The following is a 20700-nucleotide window of genomic DNA, read 5'->3' on the forward strand; positions in this document are numbered from 1 at the left end:
TTCAGGTGTGATTTTTATATTGCCCACACCTGTTACTTGCCCAAGGTGAGTTTAAAGGAGCATCATATGCTTGAAACAATCTTATTTTTTGACAATTTTGAATGGGTGCCAATAATTTTGTCCAGCCCATTTTTGGAGTTTGGTGTGACATCATGTCTAATTTGCTTTTTTTCCTCCTTTTTTTGGTTTAGTTCCAATACACACAAAGGAAATTAACATGTGTATAGCAAAACACATGTTACTGCAATCCTTTTCTGTGAGAAATACTTCATTTTCTAGAAAACTTATATACATTTAATTTCCATCTCAAGTCAAAATGGACAGTTTTCTGAATGTTTACAGGCTTAGCTGCTATAGCAGCAGCTCTAATGTTTCTTTTGATGCCATTGTTTTGATTATGTACTCCATTTACAGGAGGCATTGTTGACAAAGACCTTCGTCGCTACCTCAATTTACGGTTTCAGAAAGGTTCAGTAGATCATGAACTACAGCAAATCATACGAGACAACCTCTACCTCCGAACAGTGCCATGTGAGTACTGCACATCATGTACCGTATTTAATCTATTGAAGTGTATTCTCTTTATTCAGGTTCTTCAATGTGCATGAAAATTATGTGAATGTATCATTAAATATACCTAAATATGAAGTTAATGTTTACCTTACATGCTCGACAGCGGTGACTCCTATAACTGGACAGAAAAGTGTGTTGCTATTGGGGGAAAAAAGTGCTTACTAAAACTGATTTATCTCCTGAGACATCTGTTTAAGTAAATAGTTATATTCCCCTTAATATGAGGAATGCTGCACATCTTTTCTTAGAACTCTGACTTGTGCCATTCCTGTTACGGTCTGTTCAGAACACAATTCAGATTACCATTGAGTGTATACGTTTGAATGTGTAAAAAACTGAATCTTATCGGTTGATGCACTCATAGGCTATGTTCACACAGTATAAACTTCGGCCCATTACTTTTTTTAGGCGCACATTTTCAGCCGCAATCCGCAAAAATGTGGGTGCAACATAAAGTGCATGCATTTTTATCGACTTAGCACTCAACTTGCAGTTAATGTGAATTTATTGTACTGTACATTCGTTATATATACAACAATTATTGACTATTCAGACCTACCTGGACCTCCATCAGAATCATACAGGACTGTTACGGAAGCAAAGAAACGAGAATAGCGGGCCGCCAAGTGCCGTGCAGTGAGAGTAAAGTATCACTGACCTTAGTCACTCAGGCGATCGATCTGATTTAAAAAAAATCATGCAAAACCAACTTGCAAAAATAATGACAAAATAGGCAACTAACCAGTAAAAAAATGTTTTAAAAATCTCCTCTATTGAGCTTAAGCTAGTCTACTAAGGTAGAATGGAAGTTACAATCATATGAGCCATCTTGAGGCAACTAAGTGGGCAAGAATGCTAGGATAGTATTATTGGCATATAATGGGCCAAATTTTGAGCAGCCTAACCCAGTTTCATAGATACAATTGAACCACCTTGGCGATTGTCAGGTAACATATGTCTGTTATTTTATATTCCACATTATACTGAAGTCATTGCTGTTGAATTCAAGGTGCCAGATGACAACTTTCATTTAACTCACTGCATCAGTTGCCTTCATGTTTTTTACACTTCAGTATTGATTTGTGACCCTGCTTTAAATTCTGTGTTTATCTGTGACTGCAAGACACTTTGTTTAAATGCCATTGTATTACGCCATGATGAAAGCTGCATCCAAGCGTTGTTATGTCTGCAACTGACTACATGCATTATAGATTTGTCTATTCACACAGAGAAGAATCATTGCACTGCAGTTATTTTTTGTTGTTGTTTTGTTGTCTGAATTTTGCATTGCTTTTTTGTTTGTTTGTTTTTGTTTAGTATTTTCCAAATAATTATGTTTCCTGAACATGTTTTGCGTTTGTAGATCTGTCTCTTCATGTTGTCACAACAAAATACCTTAATTTTACATTCATATAGAAAAAGTAATAAGATTCAGGCTTATATTCCAGTGTGTATAAAGAAAGAAAAAAACACTATACCTAATTAAGATCAAATTAAAGTTAGGATGTTTTTTTGTTCCGTTGGGGTTTTTATATGCTGAATTAAATATTGCAGTATATAAAGCAGTATATAAACCAGTAATTATTTTTTTTTTTTTAAGTGGGCATTTATGTATGAGAGATGCTACTAAGCTTCATCATACAGGTGTATGTTGAGGAATCACCCCAACATATACCCCAAGTGGACACTGCACAATGTGAAAATGGTCTAAGGGTATGAGTTTTAGTCTTCAGACTAGGTGCAATCATAGAAAACTGGTTAGGTTTTAAAAATAGTATTTTAAAAAGAATATTTCCAAGACATAACAAGAATATATCTAGGAAATGGTGGGGAATTAAAAACAGACTATATATTTGAAACCTACATAACTATCCAATATGCAGTGAATTAAAAGGGTTGATGACTTTTAAGTAAAATTATTCAGTATACTGCATTTTTAAGGTTGTGTCTAGGGATGAGCGAATCGAATCTGACGAATCCGAATTTCAGGGAAAATTTGCTTTGCAACGAAACCGAATATTCGATCGCACAAATCGCTTCATTAAACTCCACTTAGTGTGGTCCAGGCTCCAGGGCATCAAAAATGGAGGATCCACATGTGAGGACATGGGGTAAGAAACTCTGGGAAGGTGAGTAGGTGGGATGACCCTGAATCACATGCAGCATGCAGCCTATCAGCAGCCAGACACTCCTGTGATGTCACAGCCCTATATAATCGGCAGCCATCTTGCGGCCAGTCACATCACTGTTTTATTTCAGAGAGAGCGTTTCATTGCATGGAGCGATAGAGCATTGTGTGCGCTGCACAGAAAAACAGCTTTACAGCAGTGATTCACCACAAGCCCAAATCACTGCATTAAAACATTGACAGAGAGAAAGTACACTTTTGGGTGTAATACACAGTGACTCCACTGCGGAAGTGGGGTGTACAGCAACTCTAAAGCTTAAAGGGATCAGTTAGGCAGAGCAGTAAAAGCCATTGTCTCCTGCTATTAGTGCCTCATAATGCTGTACTGGGCTCTACTACACACAGATTCTGTACTGCTGAAATTGGTTGTACAACAACTGTAAAGCTAACAGGGGCCAGTTAGGGTGAGCAAGAAAAGCCATAGTCACCTGATTACAGTGTGTAGCGGAGCTTATTGTCCTCTCAAAAGTGTAACCTGTGCGTACATAGGTGGTGTGCGTTTTTTTTCCCTGAAAAACAAATTTTGTCCCAGTTACTGTGGAAGGCCAGCCAAAGCTACACCCTGGTTTCTGTAGCCTTCTACAGTTTTAAGCGGAGCATATTGTCCAGCTCTCATAAATATAAAGTGTAGGCGCACCTACGTGGTGTACGTTTTTTTTCCTGAAAAACAAATTTGAGCCTAGTTACTGTGAAAGGCCAGCCAAAGTTACACACTTGTTTCTGTAGCCTTATATAGTTTTAAGCGGAGCATATTGTCCAGCTCTCATAAGTGTAAAGTGTAGGTGCACCTACATGTTGTACGTTATTTTTTCCTGAAAAACTGATTTTGGCCTAGTTACTGTGAAAGGCCAGCCAAAGATACCAACTTGTTTCTGTAGCCTTATAGAGTTTTTAGTGGAGCGCATAGACCTCCTCTCATAAGTTTAAACTGCACATACACCTATGTGGTGCCCTTTATATATTTCCCTGTAAAACTAATTTGGGCCTAGTTTCAGTGAAAGTCCAGCCAAAGCTACACACTTGTTTCTGTAGCCTTATACAGTTTGTAGTGGAGCGTATTGTCCAGCTCTCATAAGTGTAAACTGTACACTAGTTTTTGTAGTCTTATACAGTTTTAAGGGTAGTGGAGCGTATTGTTCTCCTCTAATAAGTGTAACATATACACAGTCAGCTGGTGTTTAAGTATTTCAGTCAGAGAAGTGCCAGGACGTGCACAAAGGAGTGGTAGAGGCCTAAATTCGTGAGGCAGAGCTCGCAGCAGACTAGGGGCGATTGGCAGCAGGAGTTGCAGCGAGGGGCCTGAGCTCCCGGTATCAGCTAGCGGTGGTGTCTCGACCAATAACCCATTTGCCATCATTGATTGATTAACTCGGTCATCCACTTCATCACAAGTGACATCTGACACCCCCAGTTAACAGTTGGTGAATTCCTCAGACACAACCCTCAGTTGGCATGGCCCGGGAGCAGTCCCCCTCCTCCTATTGCCTATGTCCTATGCTGTTCCTTCCCCCCTTACCCCTTTTTCCACACTTAGTGATTAGGAGTTTATATCCAAAGTAGGGACATTAGGTTAGGGATTCACCTGTACCTTTCTCCCTTCCCGACCTGTTAGTGTATTATATACCTTTGTCACTTTTTATTGTTAATTCAGTAAAAGTTATGTTTTATATCTGAGCCTCATTGGTGATCTCTTGTTGGTCATTTTCATCTCCCCTACAGAAGTATCTTATGTTGTGGGTTCAGCTCCATTATTTAGTGAGGACGATCTTCTAGAGGACAGTCAGAAGCTACTAACCAGCCAAGAAGTGGAGGAGACATCCGCCGCTTCCTCCACTAGGCAAGCAAGTAGTGATGAGGAGAGTGACGTGGGAGGTGGTGTTGCGAGTGTTCAGGCTCCTGAAGTAAAACACTGTTGACGAACCCGAGGAGGACATTAGTGACTTGTAGACAAAACTCGATGATGATGATGAAGCCAATTGCACTTGGGAGCCGGATGCAGAAGGGGCTTCATCATCATCAGGAGAAGAGGGTTGCAGGTTGCCCGTGAGGCAGCAGCTGAGCCAGCAAGGTGGTAGCATGGTTGGGAGTCAGCATGGTGGCAGAAGTGGGAAGTCTGGAGCCAGACGTGCCCGGGGTAGACCACCTGCTTTGTGGCAGCCTACCTTCCTGGGAGGTAGTGGAACAGGGGTTCCTGGAGTCAGCAGCAGTAGCAGTCAATCAGTGCGGACTGTTTGGGGGCATAATCAGCTAATCAGCGGTGTGACAATTTTTCATCAAGCATCCGGAGGATGTTAACCTTGCACACATGCAAGATGAGTCGGCAGAAGGTGAAGCGTGCCCAGGGTCCCAATGTTGGCACCATGGCCCTGCGTCAACATATGCAGCGTCACCATAAGGCTGCCTGAGAGATCCATTGCTCCGATGCGGTGGTCCAGCCTGCTGCATCACCCAGTGGCATGCCGCTCCCTGTTTCAGCCAACCAAGGCTACACCACATCAGCCGAAGGGAGCTGTGTGTCATACCCATCTTCTGTCACTCCAGATGCTCCTGCTCCTCCTACTTCGAGTCAATCATTCCGCCAGCAATCCATCAGCCAAGCCATGTCTAAGCCATGACAACAGTATGCGCTCATTTCCTTGCAAAAGAGACAGTACCAGCCCTGCACAATTTTGTGGAACAGAAGGTGGGCTAGTCCTTGAGCCTGTCGGTGAGTAGCAAAGTGCACGGCAGTGCAGGTGGAGCTGTAACTACGGTCATCTGGGTAAATGTGGTTCCTGCACAGCCACAATAGCAACATGGTCAGGTCACGCCGCTTCCTGCTCCATGCTCTCAGGCCGTTGGTCCTGTGACAGTGTGCGACTCCGCCTCCTCATCCTCCACCTCATGTCCTCAGTCTCCACTGCACGGACAAGTCTCAGTGCCCCTTCAGCATACCATGTGTGCAGGGCACGGCAGTGTCACGCTGTTCTTCACATAGTTTGCCTTTCGCGAACGGAGTCACACCGGGGAGGAACTGCTAAAAGTCATTCATCAAGGAATCAAATCATGGCTTACTTCAGAAAAACTCAAAATGAGAACCATGGTGACCGACAACGGGAAGAATATTTTGTCTGCGCTGCGACAAGGAAGCCTGAGCCATGCGCCCTTTGAGGAAGCCACATTATTAGTCAGTCGCCAGGATTATGGGATAAACAATGTCATTCCACTGCTTCCTTTCCTACAACACATTTTGGAAACAATGGCTGGTCAGGGCACTGGAGACATGACGCCTACATCTCACGGCCACATGAGCCCTGTGGGGGCTAAATTGGAAGAGGAGGGGGACAGTGGAGCACAATTTAGGTTTCGCTAAATGGGCGGTTTTATAGTCATCTGACAGGAGAGGAGGAACAGGAGCAGCCAGAGGATCTAGAGGCTCATGAAGAAGACAAGACAGAGGACCCAGACACACCATGGCAGTATGCAGTGGAGATGGAAGCAGGGAGTCCCTCCAAGTCACTTGCACAAATGGCACGATGCATGCTCACTTGCTTGCGTAGTGACCGCTGAATTGTCACCATTCGGCAGTGGGATGACTTCTGGCTCTCCACCTTATTGGACCCTCGCTACAAAATGGAGTCCTTTTTTACACTCACTGAGAGGGAGGACAAACTGACCACAGAGCGGGTGTTTAGTGCGGCGGGGGCCATAGTAACCCCAAGGAGATCTCGTCTGTCCACGAAAATTGTGAAGAAACTGACCTTGTGAATATGAATCATGCATGGATCAGCCAGGATTTCCAACCACCAATGCCTGATGCATCAGAGTTGATTGACCATGGTGCCACACCAATGCTTCACAAATATGGATAGTGCAAAACATATTTAAGGTGCTGCTCCCCAGTTACAGAAATGTTTCCACATCAGACCAGAAGTAAGTATTGTGAGTATTGAGGGTATGCGTTAGCTAAAACTTTTCTTAGGATAAAATATATGGACCCCAATTTTATTTTTATATCTAAGAAAAGGAAAGGTCTGCAAAAACACCATGTTCCACCTACACCACCAAGTATTGATATGATGCAAAGACCTCTAAAAGGTGGAAGGGAACAACGTATGGTCCATTGTAACTGGTGGGGGTAAAAACTAGCCCTGTAAGGGCCTACTCTCGCACTATTTATTCCCAAGTGTTACTCGCCCTAAAATGGGCAGCCCACACAGGAACCTCTGCCTATTTTCACCTACAAACACTGCCATTTCCCAGGGTTTTTAGGTGGAAATAGGGAGAGTTTCCTGTGTTAGGGCCGCCCTTTTTAGGGTGAGTAACATTTGCCAGGAAGGAAATTATTAGGGCTAGAGTAGGGCCTTACAAGGGAGGTTTTTACCTCCACCTGCTACAATGAACAATACGTTGTTCCCTTCCACCTTTTTGAAGAAAGTGTTACTCGTCTTAAAAAGGGCAGCCCCACACAGGAACCTCTCCCTATTTCCACCTAAACACCATGGGAAATGGCAGTGTTTGTAAGTGGAAATAGGGAGAGGTTCCTGTGTGGAACACTTGCCAAGAAGAGAATTAATAGTAAGAGAGTAGGGCCTTACAGGGGAAGTTTTTGCCCCCATCGGTTACAATGGACCATACGTTGTTCCCTTTCACCTTTTATTGATATTTGCATCACATCAATTCTTGGTGATGTTGCACACCTTTCCTTTTGTTAAATAAATAAAAAAATTGTGGTGCATTTATTTTATCCTAAGAATATTATTATTCAGCCACTATATGGTATCCTCATGCTGAGGCCAGCTCCAGGCTGTGTCATTCAGCCACTGTATGGTCTCTTCTTGCTGCTGCCAACTCCAGGCTGTGTCATTCAGCCACTATATGGTCTCCTCATGCTTCTGTTATCTTAAGGCTGTGTCATTCAGCCACTATATGGTCTCATAATGCTGCCGCCACCTCCATGCTGTGTCATTCAGCCACTATATGATCTCCTCATGCTGCTGCCACCTCCAGGCTGTGTCATTCAGCCACTATATGTTCTCCTCTTTTTGCCGCCAACTCCAGGCTGTGTCATTAAGCCACTACATGGTCTCCTTATGCTTCCGCCATCTCCAGGCTGTGTTATTCAGCAACTTTATGGTCTCCTCCTGCTGCTGCCAACTCCAGGCTGTGTCATTCTGCCAGATTATTGTCTCATAATGCTGCTGCCACCTACAGGCTATGTCACTGTGCCGCCATGTGGTATCCTCATACTGCTGGCACATTAAATAAAACATTTTATGTTCCTCTATTTGAAATCTTCGATTTAAATGTTAAAAAATATCTTTAATCTTTTCAATTGTGAGGCCCTATGGTCTCGTCAGGCTGTTGCCACCTCCAGGCTGGGTCATTCAGCTACTATATGGTCTCCTCATGCTGCCGCCACCTCCAGGCTCTGTCACTGTGCCGCTCTGCGACAGTGATTCTAATAGCGATGCCTGTAATCTGTATGTCATACTGAATAACAGTTTTATTTCACTAACACAGCACACTCCCTACGCATGTTACAGCAATACAAAGTGTTCTACACCCCTATTGAGGCTCTCTGTTGCCCAGAAATAGCTGTTTTTAATAGTAATTTGCCACGAATAAATTTGGACCGAACCAAATTTTTTCAGAAAATTTGCTGAATCAGCCCAATCAAATTTTGTCTTTTGTCATCTTTAGTTGTGTCATGTACGCACAAACAACTGCTCCTGCTGTGCTCCGTAGAATAGATAGAAGAAGCTAAGCCCCTTGTCATGACATCCTGTTTGGCGCCGTGAACAACAATCCCATCCATAATATGACTGAGCATGGAGGCTTGTGACCATGCACCTAGCTTTGCGTCCTTCCCTGAGCCTATATATGCCAAGAAGGATGCAAGTGACATGGTGAACCATATTTTGGAAGGGATTGCAATTTCAAGTGCTGAGCACAACAATGAGGTAGGTTTCTTATATGTGCACTACATGGAAAAGCAGAAGCAGTTGTAAGTACATGACATAGCCTAAGTATTCCAGTACACTGAATAATTTTACTACAAAGTGTCTGACCCCTTAAAGGGGTTGTCTCTACATTTACTTTCAGAATGCAGCCATAAATGCATTCAGTTGGCATCAATTTACCTTAATAGGGCATATGGACTGAGGTTGTACTCATATGACTTCCTTCTTAGGTGAAAACCCGTTTACTGTGAGATTTTTTTTATGTTCTTCTTTTACATTAAGAATACTCACATATCTCAATATTATCAAATCCCCATTCTCAATGTCTGAGTCAAGAGCACAGGTGCACACATTTCTTTGGTCAGATTAGTATACCAGAAGGGGCTGCAATAAACTTCAGGCTTTATAGAGGTGAATTCCAAATGCAATTATGTTAATTGTCTTACTTAATTACATTAAAAAATACATCTATTCAGAGCATTATATTTATGAAGGTTCCTCATCAGTTTTGCTAACAAAAAGGACATTATTCTAAGATGTGTAAAGTGAGCATGAAATTCCTATTGCGACTGATTCATAAAATCTTTCACTGATTTATATATATATTTTTTTAAACAGGAACATACAATGTATAATGCTATGAAAAACTATTTGCAGTTCGTTGGTGTAGGCCATGCATTCCCAACTAACCATGTACCCATTAACCGATGAACATACTACTCTAAAATCTAAATTTCCGATTAGTCTCAATTAATTAATACATTTTAATATATACATGCTTGGTTAAGCATTTTATTAAAGTTTATTTATTTATTTATTTATTTGATCCAAGCAAACAAGAAGACCATGAGATGAAAATGAATCACACTCACCACATTTGAGGTCCCAGGTAATGAAATCTTTTATTCCGCGGGATTTGATGCAGGTATTACAGGAACATAAGATCTATGGAGCGGGGAGTGAGAGTGGCCGCTCTCAGACGCAGGGACACACCACAGGTGGCAACTAGTTTTGTGTCAGCTGACGTTGCTTCCGGTGGTGTGCCCTTGTGGTGTGCCCCTGCGTCTGAGAGCGGCCGCTCTCACTCCCCGCTCCATGGATCTTATGTTCCTGTAATAGCTGCATCATATTCCACGGAATAAAAGATTTAATTACCTGGGACATCAAATGTAGCGAGTGCGATTCATTTTTGTCTTATGGTCTTCCTGTTTGCTTGGACCACATAAACATGTCTATTGCTATTGAAGCCGCACCCCCCACAGAGTCAATTTCAGCAGCACGTTACCACACACCGCAGCTGATACAATCTAACATACAGACTGGTACTATTTGTTGCCTTAGCAGTGCCTTTTTTTTTTCGGGGGGGGGGGGGGGGGTTGCTGTTATAGTAATGGCTTATCCTTAGGTTTGGTAGGGAATTGACCTCTGGTGAGCTCTGTGGCCCCTTCAATCACTAGGAGGGTTAGCCAGGAGTGGAGCCAGATCTAAAAGTTTTGACCTATTCTAAGGTTAATACACTAGGGTCCCATAAGGTGTATATGTGATCCTACGCGAATAGCAAACGCAAACATGAAAAACCAAGCGTATACAGATCAATTTTTCAAAAAGAGTTTCAAAATTTTATTAACATCAATGCAAAGAAAACATACATTTAAATTCACTTTAAAGTGTACAAATGTGTGTGAGCCGGACTACAACTCAACAGCCACAGAGGCAAAAGAAAAAGGAGAATCTGGTAGGTACAAGTTGCTATGGTACATAAGACTAAGGCATAAAACACCATAAAAAGTTGCCCAAAATGTAAAATACAATAGTAGTGGGGAAAGAAATATCACAAATAGAAAATCCCTAAGCTAGAAGTGCTATGAAATCATAAGGTGTCCTGGTGATTAATGATATAATGCCATATGAAAAAAACAACCATCCAAACACAAATACAAGTGTACAAGTATAATTACCAAGTGGACCAAGTAACAGTGTGTGCCAGACCTCCATCACCCAACGTTTCACCACTTAAGGTTTCTTCTGGGGTGTAATCTCAGTGGGTGGGTGGCTGTATTTTATATGCAAGGTCAGCCAATCATGGGCTTGAGAAATGTCATGGGATCAAATCAAAGTATAATTAACTGTTCTGCTCACCTATGCTAGCTCTCGTGGAGTACCTGAAGGGGGAGGAGTGGGCGCCGTCATGGGCAATAGTGCAGAGATCAGTGCAGCCTTTACTGATATGGTAAGAATACAGAACATATCTACTCATAATAATACACTAGAGATAGAGAGTATACCCATAATAAACATTAGATAAAGACTAAGGGGGACATTTATCAAAGCATTTAGTAGGTTTTTTTTTTGCTTAAAATTGTCGCAAAGAAGTCGCACTTGCGATTACTCTCTTTTTTCTGCGACTTTTTGCTTGTGCAGTGCCCTAAGCAAAAAAAAGATAATCTTGCTTACCAAAGCAAAAAGGGATTTTTGACTTGCAGTATTCAGAGATTTATCAAGTGCGAAAGTCACAAAAAAGTCGCATTACATGAAAAAACCTACTAAATTTACTCCAGCTCAGACATGGAGCAGAAAAATCCACTACCAAAGCAAAAAAAAGAAAAATTGCTTACATGAAACAAATTTATCAACAGGCTGAAAGCAATTGATAACTAAGTCGCACATAAGCAAACAAATTGTAAGAAAAAAAATAACAAAAAAAAGGAATACATAAGCAAACATTGATAAATGTCCCCCTAAGTGAATCATATATCATATTATACACCAGTTCAAAAGATCCTCAGGATCTAATAAAAACACAGTAATAATATCGAGTAAACTCACTCATGATGATGCAATCAAAATTATGTCCATATTTAAATACAGAATACATAAGATAAAGGGTGACCCTATATCAACTCATGACAACACCTAAATAACATTGAAATAAATATAACCACACATTAATGTCCGTTGGTGTGGCACAAAAAAAGCCCGTTTGACCCGGATGCCACGCGCTGACCTGACGTACATGCCTCGACGTCAGATGCCGTAAGTAGGTGCCGGTAGTGTTGCGCATGCATTATTCATGCGCAGCATGGCGGCACTACAGTGCAACTGCACTGATCTCTGCACTATTGCCCGTGACATCGCCCGCTCCTCCAATTCAGGTACTCCACGAGAGCTAGCACAGGTGAGCAGGACAGTTAATTATACTTTGATTTGATGACATGACATTTCTCAAGCCCATGATTGGCTGACCTTGCATATAAAATACAGCCACGCACCCACTGAGATTACGCCCCGGAAGAAACCTTAAGTGGTGAAACGTTGGGTGATGGAGGTCTGGCACACACTGTTACTTGGTCCACTTGGTAATTATACTTGTACACTTGTATTTGTGTTTGGATGGTTGTTTTTTCATATGGCATTATATCTTTAATATCCAGGACACCTTATGATTTCATAGCACTTCTTAATTAGGGATTTTCTATTTGTGATAATTTCTTTCCCCACTACTATTGTATTTTACATTTTGGGCAACTTTTTATGGTGTTCTCTTTATTTTATGCCTTAGCCTTATGTACCATAGCAACTCATACCTACCAGATTCTCCTTTTTCTTTTGCCTCTGTGGCTGTTGAGTTGTATTCCGGCTCACACACATTTGCACACTTTTAAGTGATTTTAAATGTAAGTTTTCCATTCTAAGGATAAACTATCAATAACAAAGTCCCACAAAACTTTTAAAATATTTGGTAGCTCCAAGATAGGCTAGAACCGAATGTTGACATTGAGTGCTTTATGATCACATGAAAACATCCCATCCTGTTTAGCCAAGGTATTACCTCATACCCTTCTAAAATGGTGTATGCAAACTTGGCGCAACAAAGTACACTTCTCATTGCTGGCCTACATACATTACAATGTTTGGAAGCATCAAGAATTGTCACATATTAATGTTAATCCTGGCCCATACTTTCTATATTGTTTTTAAAAACTATTCTATAAATGACAGATTTCTGTGCCTTTATTTTTTTACCCCTCTGCTAGTTAACAGGGAATCAAAGTAAAAAATTCAGTTTTCCATGGCCTGAATCATGCAGCTCACAATCATTGCCTTTGAATAACATTTTACATTTTCAAATTTTATCAGTAAGAACAAAGCAATCATTCCAAATATAAGGCAGATTTTCATATCCACATTTTAAGACTAAAGTTCCCTAAAGTCAAATTATCCATTTTACTATAATATTATTAATGTTCAACTTAGAATTTGAAACCATTTGAGGGTTTGGGAATTTATTCCAGTAGGTTTAAAATGGTTTTAAATTTGACTCATTTTGTTTAATGAGCGATCCTATTAAGTTATATGATGGTATTACCATATAATTTCTCATTTTGTTAGCCAAGAAATGCTTGAGTTGTTTTACTACTTACTGTAAGGAATTAAAGCTGAATAATATATTACCATATCATTTGTAAGTGCATATATATATATATATATATATATATATATATATATATGTATGGTATAATTTGGAAGTTTCATAACTCTTTGTGGTTATAAAATCTATAAACTGTTACTAAATTATATAGCATATGTACTAATTGGACATTGATAGAAGTAGCAGCCTGATAATGTCCAGTTCATGAAGGCTGAATTTGGCTGTGTTCACGTGTTGTGGCTAATAAGCGGTACTGCAGCTCATTAACATGTGCATTCTTCCCGCGAATGACCGCGATTGCGGTAAAAATGCAAATTATGCTCATAGTGGTAACATGATCCATTTACAGTAATTGCAGTTGTTTGCAGTGAAAACACATACCATCATTATCTCGGGTACTGCTAATTGGTTGCAGCGTGTGAACACAGCCTTAGGCTGTCTTTAATTTAACTTCTATTAATAATTGGAATACAATGCCTATGATAAATGGGTTGTAACCAGTCCAGTTGTAATGTGGAAAAGGAGTGGGTCACCAGAAATTGGCCTTTTGGTAAAAATTTTCATGTTAAGCATATTTAATAAACATTTTAGTGATTTTTTTTCTACTTAACGTTATTTATTTATTTTTATAAAAATCCTAACAACATGCAGTTTTAACTCAGTTGGCAGCTAAACTTAAAGGGGTAAACAACTGGTGCCCGAAAGTTAAACAGATTTGTAAATTACTTCAATTTAAAAATCTTAATCCTTTCAGTACATATCAGCTGCTGTATATTACAGAGAAAGTTGTGTAGTTCTTTCCAGTCTGACCACGGTGCTTTCTGCAGCCACCTCTGTACTTGTCAGTAATTTTCTGGGGCAGGAGAGGATTTCTACTGTTAAGGATAATATATGTAAAATGAAGATCATTCTTCTAAAATGGAGACTACATCCTGCATTAAGCCCTGTGTGCCCACCCTGCTAGGCACAGAAAAATATGATGCAATGCTTACGTAAAGTAGTCTGCTAACCATTTAGAAGGCTTATACAATGTGCTACGCCCTACTGAAGGATATATCTTGTGTGTACACTATACAATATATCAGAAAGAACTATTTTGACCTAAAGTTTGTCAGCGTGAGTTTTTTCTCTATGTGCACGTATTTTATGTAATTTGAAGCAGTACATCACCTAAAGCAGTCACTTGGAACGCATCCAAAACATTATGGGGATCTGCATTTGCTCTGGACAGTTCCTGACACGGACAGAGGTGTCAACAGAGAGCACTGTGGTTAGGTTAGAAGGAACTACACAATTTTCTCTGTTGTATACAGCAGCTGATAAGTGCTGGAAGGCTAAATAATCTTAAATAGAAGTAATTTACAAATCTGTTTAACTTTCTGCCACCAGTTGATTTGAAAACATTTGTTTTCCAGCAGAGTGCCCCTTTAATAATAAGTTGGCACTTCTTGTTTGTAGAGATCACTTTTTATTGATGGCAGGATTACAGTAGGAGGTAACACCTATTTATAGATTACACAAATTCACATAATTTATTACACAAGTTCATATCATTTACTATAGAGGATGGAGACAACTCCTCTCCACCCCTTTAGGGTATGATCACACTAAGTAATTCACACAAAATACTGCGGGCGTAATTTCACGATCGGAATTACGCGCAGTGAACTTTAACATCAGTGTGAATGGGTCTTCTGCGAGACCCGCTCATACTGAGCAATTTCAGCGGCGGACAATTCCGCCACTGAAATTGTTCCGCTCAAAGAAAGAACTTGTTCATTCTTTGAGCGGAATTCCGCGAGCACTGCATAGCCATCAATGGTGACGGCGCAGTGCTGCGGGGTCCTACCGCTTCCGACGGCTGCCAGGCTGCTCACTGAATTCCGCGAGAGGAGATTCAGCGTGCGTTCCTTAGTGTGAACGCACCCTTACTGAAGTTTAAAGGGAACTTGTCACTGTGATAAAAGGTATCTTAAAAAATAAAGGCAAGGGATAGTTTATCATGAAGGGGCAGTGAACTGGGAGGATTATCAAATGTAATAAGATCATGTGAGGTACTCTTTAATAAAACGAAGATACAGAGTGCAGTTAACATTTTTGTTGCCCCCACTACTTGTTAGACTTTGGACTGTGTTTGACATTTGCAGCAGCACCAAAAATGTAAACATTTGCACAGATTTTTCATTGAAATCAATGGGAAGCAGTTTGTTAGTGGATTATATGTGGATTTAGCTACAGAATATCCACATGAATCTATGAAGCCAAGGGATGGGAAGTTGTTTGCATAGTCACAATAGAGAGCTGGTTTACCTGTCCCTGTAATGCTCTCTGAGTGAGTATAGAGAGTATAACTCCATATAAAGTGCTAACCCTTTGTAATGTCAAGCTTATATTAAAAGGACTGAGGTATTGGGCCACATTTACTAAATGTGTAGGGTTTTTACTAGTGTTAAATATTTACCATAGGGATCACAGATTTACAAGTCAGGAACATTTTCTGACCAGCTTTTATTCGGTGGAAATTTCCAGCCATTTATTCAAAGGATTTTCTATGAATTCAATAGTAAATAGGTCGGGTGGTGAAACCACGCCCCTTTTTAGCTGGTTACGTCCCATTTGCTACAGACCATGTGGAAAAATTAAAACATTCCTGTAAATTGTTATTTAAACTTTTTGCATAACAATAGCATTTTCAAATTGAACATTTTCTTGGACTCCTGTTCTGTCCTATTTGTGCGTTAGGTTTGCTTTTGTGAGAGTCTATCAGATAATAATGTGTAATATATTTAGTTTATTTATATATCTGCATGTTGCAGGTTCTTCATACACCATCTTGTGACCACTGAATTAATAGTTAAGGTTTTATTTAAAAATGCCAGCCACTTTACGAGAGGAAAATAGTGCTTTTAAAGCTATAACCATAAAATCAATCAGCAGAATGGGATTGTTCTTGTTCTTACAGTTGCTATCAGACTTAATGTCATCTGGTCACAAATCAGCACACAGTGAGATATAATGAGGGGAAAATACTTGGAACCGATCCATCCAAGCAGCACAGATTGTCCAGTCTTAATGAGAAAGTGTACTTTAAGAGACTTTTTTTAAGGCGAAAAATTATTCAAGCTTACACTATATCTTTTAGGCAACAATTGGATTTTCATAGAAAATGCAAGGTTAACTACTATTGCAAAATAAAGATCACACTTACTACTTTAGCAGCTGTAATTATGTAGTAAACTATGTTTCAGGGCACTTGCATACATGTCTTTTAAACTATTTTCTCACTGAATGGGCAGAAACTTTTTGATGTGATACAAGTTTCACCATTGCTGTCTGCTCCCATTAGAACATTTGGTCAGATGGGTTCAACAGGTTCTTTATCAACTATGCGACATTAAATGCAGACTTTGTAGAAATAAAATAAAAAATGGTACATGCTTTCTGCAAAATCATTTTTGTTAACCAAAATAAAATGCAACATGGCTACAGTGGTAAAGGGCCCATGATCTTTTATGCAAGAAGGCAAGATCAGTCTCAGTCTACTCCTCCACAAAAAAATGCCTGTAGTGACTGTATGGCTAGCAATAATATGTGGGGGAACAGAGTATTTGTATCAAAAAATAAAGTGGATGATGATGTTTAGTATACTGCTATAGATTGCATGTGGGGGTATTTATACAGTGGGTTTAAAAGATGCTATGTGAGCAGAAAGGAAACAGATGGCACAGCAAGGAAGGGGTTACATCACAAAAGCAGCATTGGTCTAAGCAGTGAACTGCTGATAATGCCATACTGTGTATGAATACAAAAGAATACAAGCATTTAAACAAGGGACAGCTGTCCAGATTTTTAAGGATGATCAGAAAGAAGAGGGAAACCTTGATTTGCCTTTTAGGCACAGCATGAACTCTCTAGAGGAGACTAAAAAGGTTAACTTGCATGTATATAATCCATGCACTTTCCTGTGCTTAACACTATCTAAGCCCTACCCCCAACTTCCTGTGTTCTGTCCTGGTCTCTCTACTGCTAGGGGCAGAATTCCCCTAAAACCAAATTACAGAAAAGGGATTCACATAGAGGCAAATACTTTTTATTGGGAAAGGAGTCATTTATGGTATGCTATGAAGTGAACTACAAATATTTTAGAAAACACACGGGCTATTTAATGGAGGAAAATTGTTAAAACATCATTATTTAAGTATATCTGGAAAATGTGGCAAATTATTTTAAATCTGAAAAGAAAAATGTAACTGTTTGCTTGCTGAAATGCTTGCATGTTTGGTGCATATTTCTGTCTACGGTGCTTAAGTTATTTTACAACTGCAGAGAACAACATGGGAATCAATGACGCTGAATTTAAAGAAGAAGTAAATGGTATATACATATATTTGTTACATTCCATTTCTTAGAATTTGTATTCTTCTTGATGACTTTATATTCATTACTGTTTCTCGAGTTCAATAAAAACTATATGTAAAGATTGTTCCAATTTGCAATGTTAATACTTCCTCTCTGTTGCTAAAGGCAAAGTGATGGGCAGGTCATGGAAACCTTGTTACAATTCTCATAGAATGTCTGCTAAAAGTTTCCTACTGATAATTGTCTCATTTGCCTAAATGGAAATCTATTTCTCATTAGTGAATTCAGTAGGTGTGAATATTGCATCCAGTACACATATATTTGATCTTAAGACAGTCTGAAAGGGGTATATGGAGATCTCATATCTGAAATAACCATTAACGTACATAGTTGTGACAGTAAATTGTTCCTAGTAATGTGTAGTGTGTAGAAGAGCTCGTCCAAGCGGTTTATTAAAAATAATGAGGTATATGGCACAAACATTTCTCTCAGTTTTGCCACCAAGGAAACACTTTTTGTGGAATAGAAATCCTTCCTTATTGGAAATAAGAATATATATGTTTCATAAAACTGTCTTTTCAACTTTACACAGATTACATTCATTTATATTAGATAAATGTTGTTTTACATTAGTGATTGGTAATTTATTGATATGTATGTGCATTACTTTACAGCAGATACGGACTCTTGTTACATAATAGGAATGCTCTGTATCAGAATGAGTGTTATTTTGTATATTCATTATGATATGAAGTTTATGCATCAAACTAACATCAAACTCTACACAGGTCACATAGCCAAAGATCACCATGTCTCCCTGGGACACTGGCATAGCACCTACAGAGGCAGACCACACGATTGCTATTGTGCCCGTGAGATAGGGGGCCTTGCTGCAGCCAAATGGTTTGCTGCTCTTCTCAGGTCACAGTTGTGGTAGCAACAAGCCCCATTTAGTTATATTAGCAATCCAGAATGATCCACCCAATGAAAGTGTGTGTGTGTGTGTGTGTGAGAAGGGGGGGGGGGGGGGTTGTAAGCAAATACGGCTGGACTCCATAGCGAAATCCAGATTCCCCCCCCCCCCTTGAAAACAAAGGTAGCAGTATAAAGATTTGAAAACTGTCAGAGTTTTTTTTTCAATCCATATAGTTCTTACTCTGCTTTCATGAACTAACTGTTTCTGCCCTTCCATTCTACCGATCAGTAGGGATCTTAGCAGCTAAGTCACAGCAACTTTTTGCAATTGTTGAGCTGCAGCCAAAGTTGCCATGTAGATCTAGCCTTAACCCCTAGAGAGCATGCATATTAATGTACATCATTGTGCCCTGGCGCACAGTGATGTGCATGTATTAAAGGGGTATTACAGGATTTTTTTTATTTGACTATGCTACAGGGGCTGTAAAGTTAGTGTAGTTCATAATATAGTGTCTTTACCTGTGTGTGATGGTTTTCTCACAATTCTTCTGTGATTTTCACCCCAATATTTATTTTTACCAGCATACAAAATTACTCATGTCTCAGATTTTTCCCAGCTTGCAATGCAGTCGAGACCTGACTCACTAGTCAGCTGATGACAGGGAGCCTGTCTGCTTCAATGGGTGGAGAGAGCAATCTGCAAGTAATGCAACAGCTGGAGGCACCCTGAATGAAAACCACAGGTCTGCAGCTCATTTATGTTTCAATGGGTGGGGTGGCTGATGTGTGGGAAGGAGGAAAATTGAATCATGGGATTTGTAGGTAAAGAAGAAAACTGAAAACAGGAAATAAAAGTTCACAAAAAGCTAGCCACAGTGATATGGTAATCTCACAGCATAGCCATTTAGCCCCAAGACAAGCACATATCCTTCCTAAGCATGTCTATTATTGTCTTCCAGGTACGTACTAAAATCGCCTTCTGGTGGATAACCCCTTTAACAGCCTGGACCTCATAGATGATAGTGGATATCAACCATAGTTCTGATATCTGCCATTAACTCTTTAGATGCCCTGATCAATACTGATCACAGCATCTAAAGCATTAGGGAGGATTTCGGAGACTCATCAGACCATCTGCAGTACAATTGTGGGGGTCCAGTGAATCAAAATGGTGGCTGGGACTATTCCCACCTGCGCCTGTCCTCTGTGGGAATGTAAAAAATTGAAAAGAAAAAAAAAGTTATACATTTTAAAAAAGGTGATAAAAGTCCCTCTCTCAATAAAAATGAAATCACCCCTTTTTCCCATTTTACAAATAAAACGGTATAAAAAAAATAAAAATATTGTAAATCATTGCATGCGTAAGTTTCCAAACAATTAAAAAATAACCTAAATGATCCTGTGCTGTGAACGGTCTAAACGTAAAATAATTTTGCAGCACTCGAGTTGGTTTGCTGTGCACATAGATAGCATAGATCCAAATAAATAAATTAATCGCAGCACCAGCTTCTTCTATGCTTTTCAAGATTTATTAGTAATATAGCATATGATATTACACATATGCAAGACTCCTTTTGGCTTTATGCCTTTATCAATTGTACAATCGAAAAAAGGTAGAGATGAGCGAATTGAAGCTGACAAACCAGAATTTGTTATGAATTTAAGGAAATATTCAATACTCAACAAATGCGAATATCGCCGCGATTCTATTGCGCAAATCGCTTCAGTAAACCCCATTTCCTGCGGTGCAGGCTCCAGGGCATCTAAAATGGCGGATTCACATGTCAGTACATGGGGAAAGGAACGCTGGGAGGGTGGGAAGGCAAGGGGGGAAGGGAAGTAGGGCGGATTACCCTGAATCACATGCAGGATGCATCCTATCAGCAGCCAGTCACCCCTGTGATGTCACGGCCCTATGTAATCGGCAGCCATAATTCTGGCTAATCACTTCATTACAATTCACAGCAGAAGATTCATAGGATGCAGAGCATGTGTGTATGTGTGTTACAGCAGAGAAAAGCTCAGCCCAGCAGTGTTTAACATCCTCCTAGTCACGTCAGCGATCACTGAAAAGGATTTTTACTGCAGCTGCAGGCATTAACCTCCCAGTAACTTTCTTCGGCATAGTATTGCAGAGAGGGGCAGATAGCTGTGTGTTGCATCATACAGTTCAACAAGTTGCCTCCAGGCTGTGTCATTCAGCCAGTATATGGTTTACTGATGCTGCTGGGTCTAGGTCTGGGAATAAAGATTTTGTTATGGTAGCACTAGCTACCCAAAATCTTCAGTTTAAA

At 40.0% G+C, this 20700-nt stretch overlaps 1 protein-coding gene across 9 annotated transcripts in view; it reads left to right on the plus strand.

Moving 5' to 3' along the window:
- MAGI2 (membrane associated guanylate kinase, WW and PDZ domain containing 2) overlaps nucleotides 1-20700 on the plus strand; it is a 923418-nt gene that overhangs the window by 196056 nt on the left and 706662 nt on the right. For all 9 annotated transcript variants that reach the window (XR_008892612.1, XM_056573436.1, XM_056573435.1 and 6 more), the window contains exon 2: nucleotides 415-531. Coding sequence is in view for 8 of the 9 variants with exons in the window: in XM_056573436.1 (XP_056429411.1) it covers nucleotides 415-531 (117 nt within the window). In the remaining variant the exon portion in view is untranslated. The remainder of the gene's footprint in view (nucleotides 1-414; nucleotides 532-20700) is intronic.

The sequence above is a fragment of the Hyla sarda genome, chromosome 4 (genome assembly GCF_029499605.1).
Source record: "Hyla sarda isolate aHylSar1 chromosome 4, aHylSar1.hap1, whole genome shotgun sequence".
Taxonomy (NCBI): Eukaryota; Metazoa; Chordata; class Amphibia; order Anura; family Hylidae; genus Hyla; species Hyla sarda.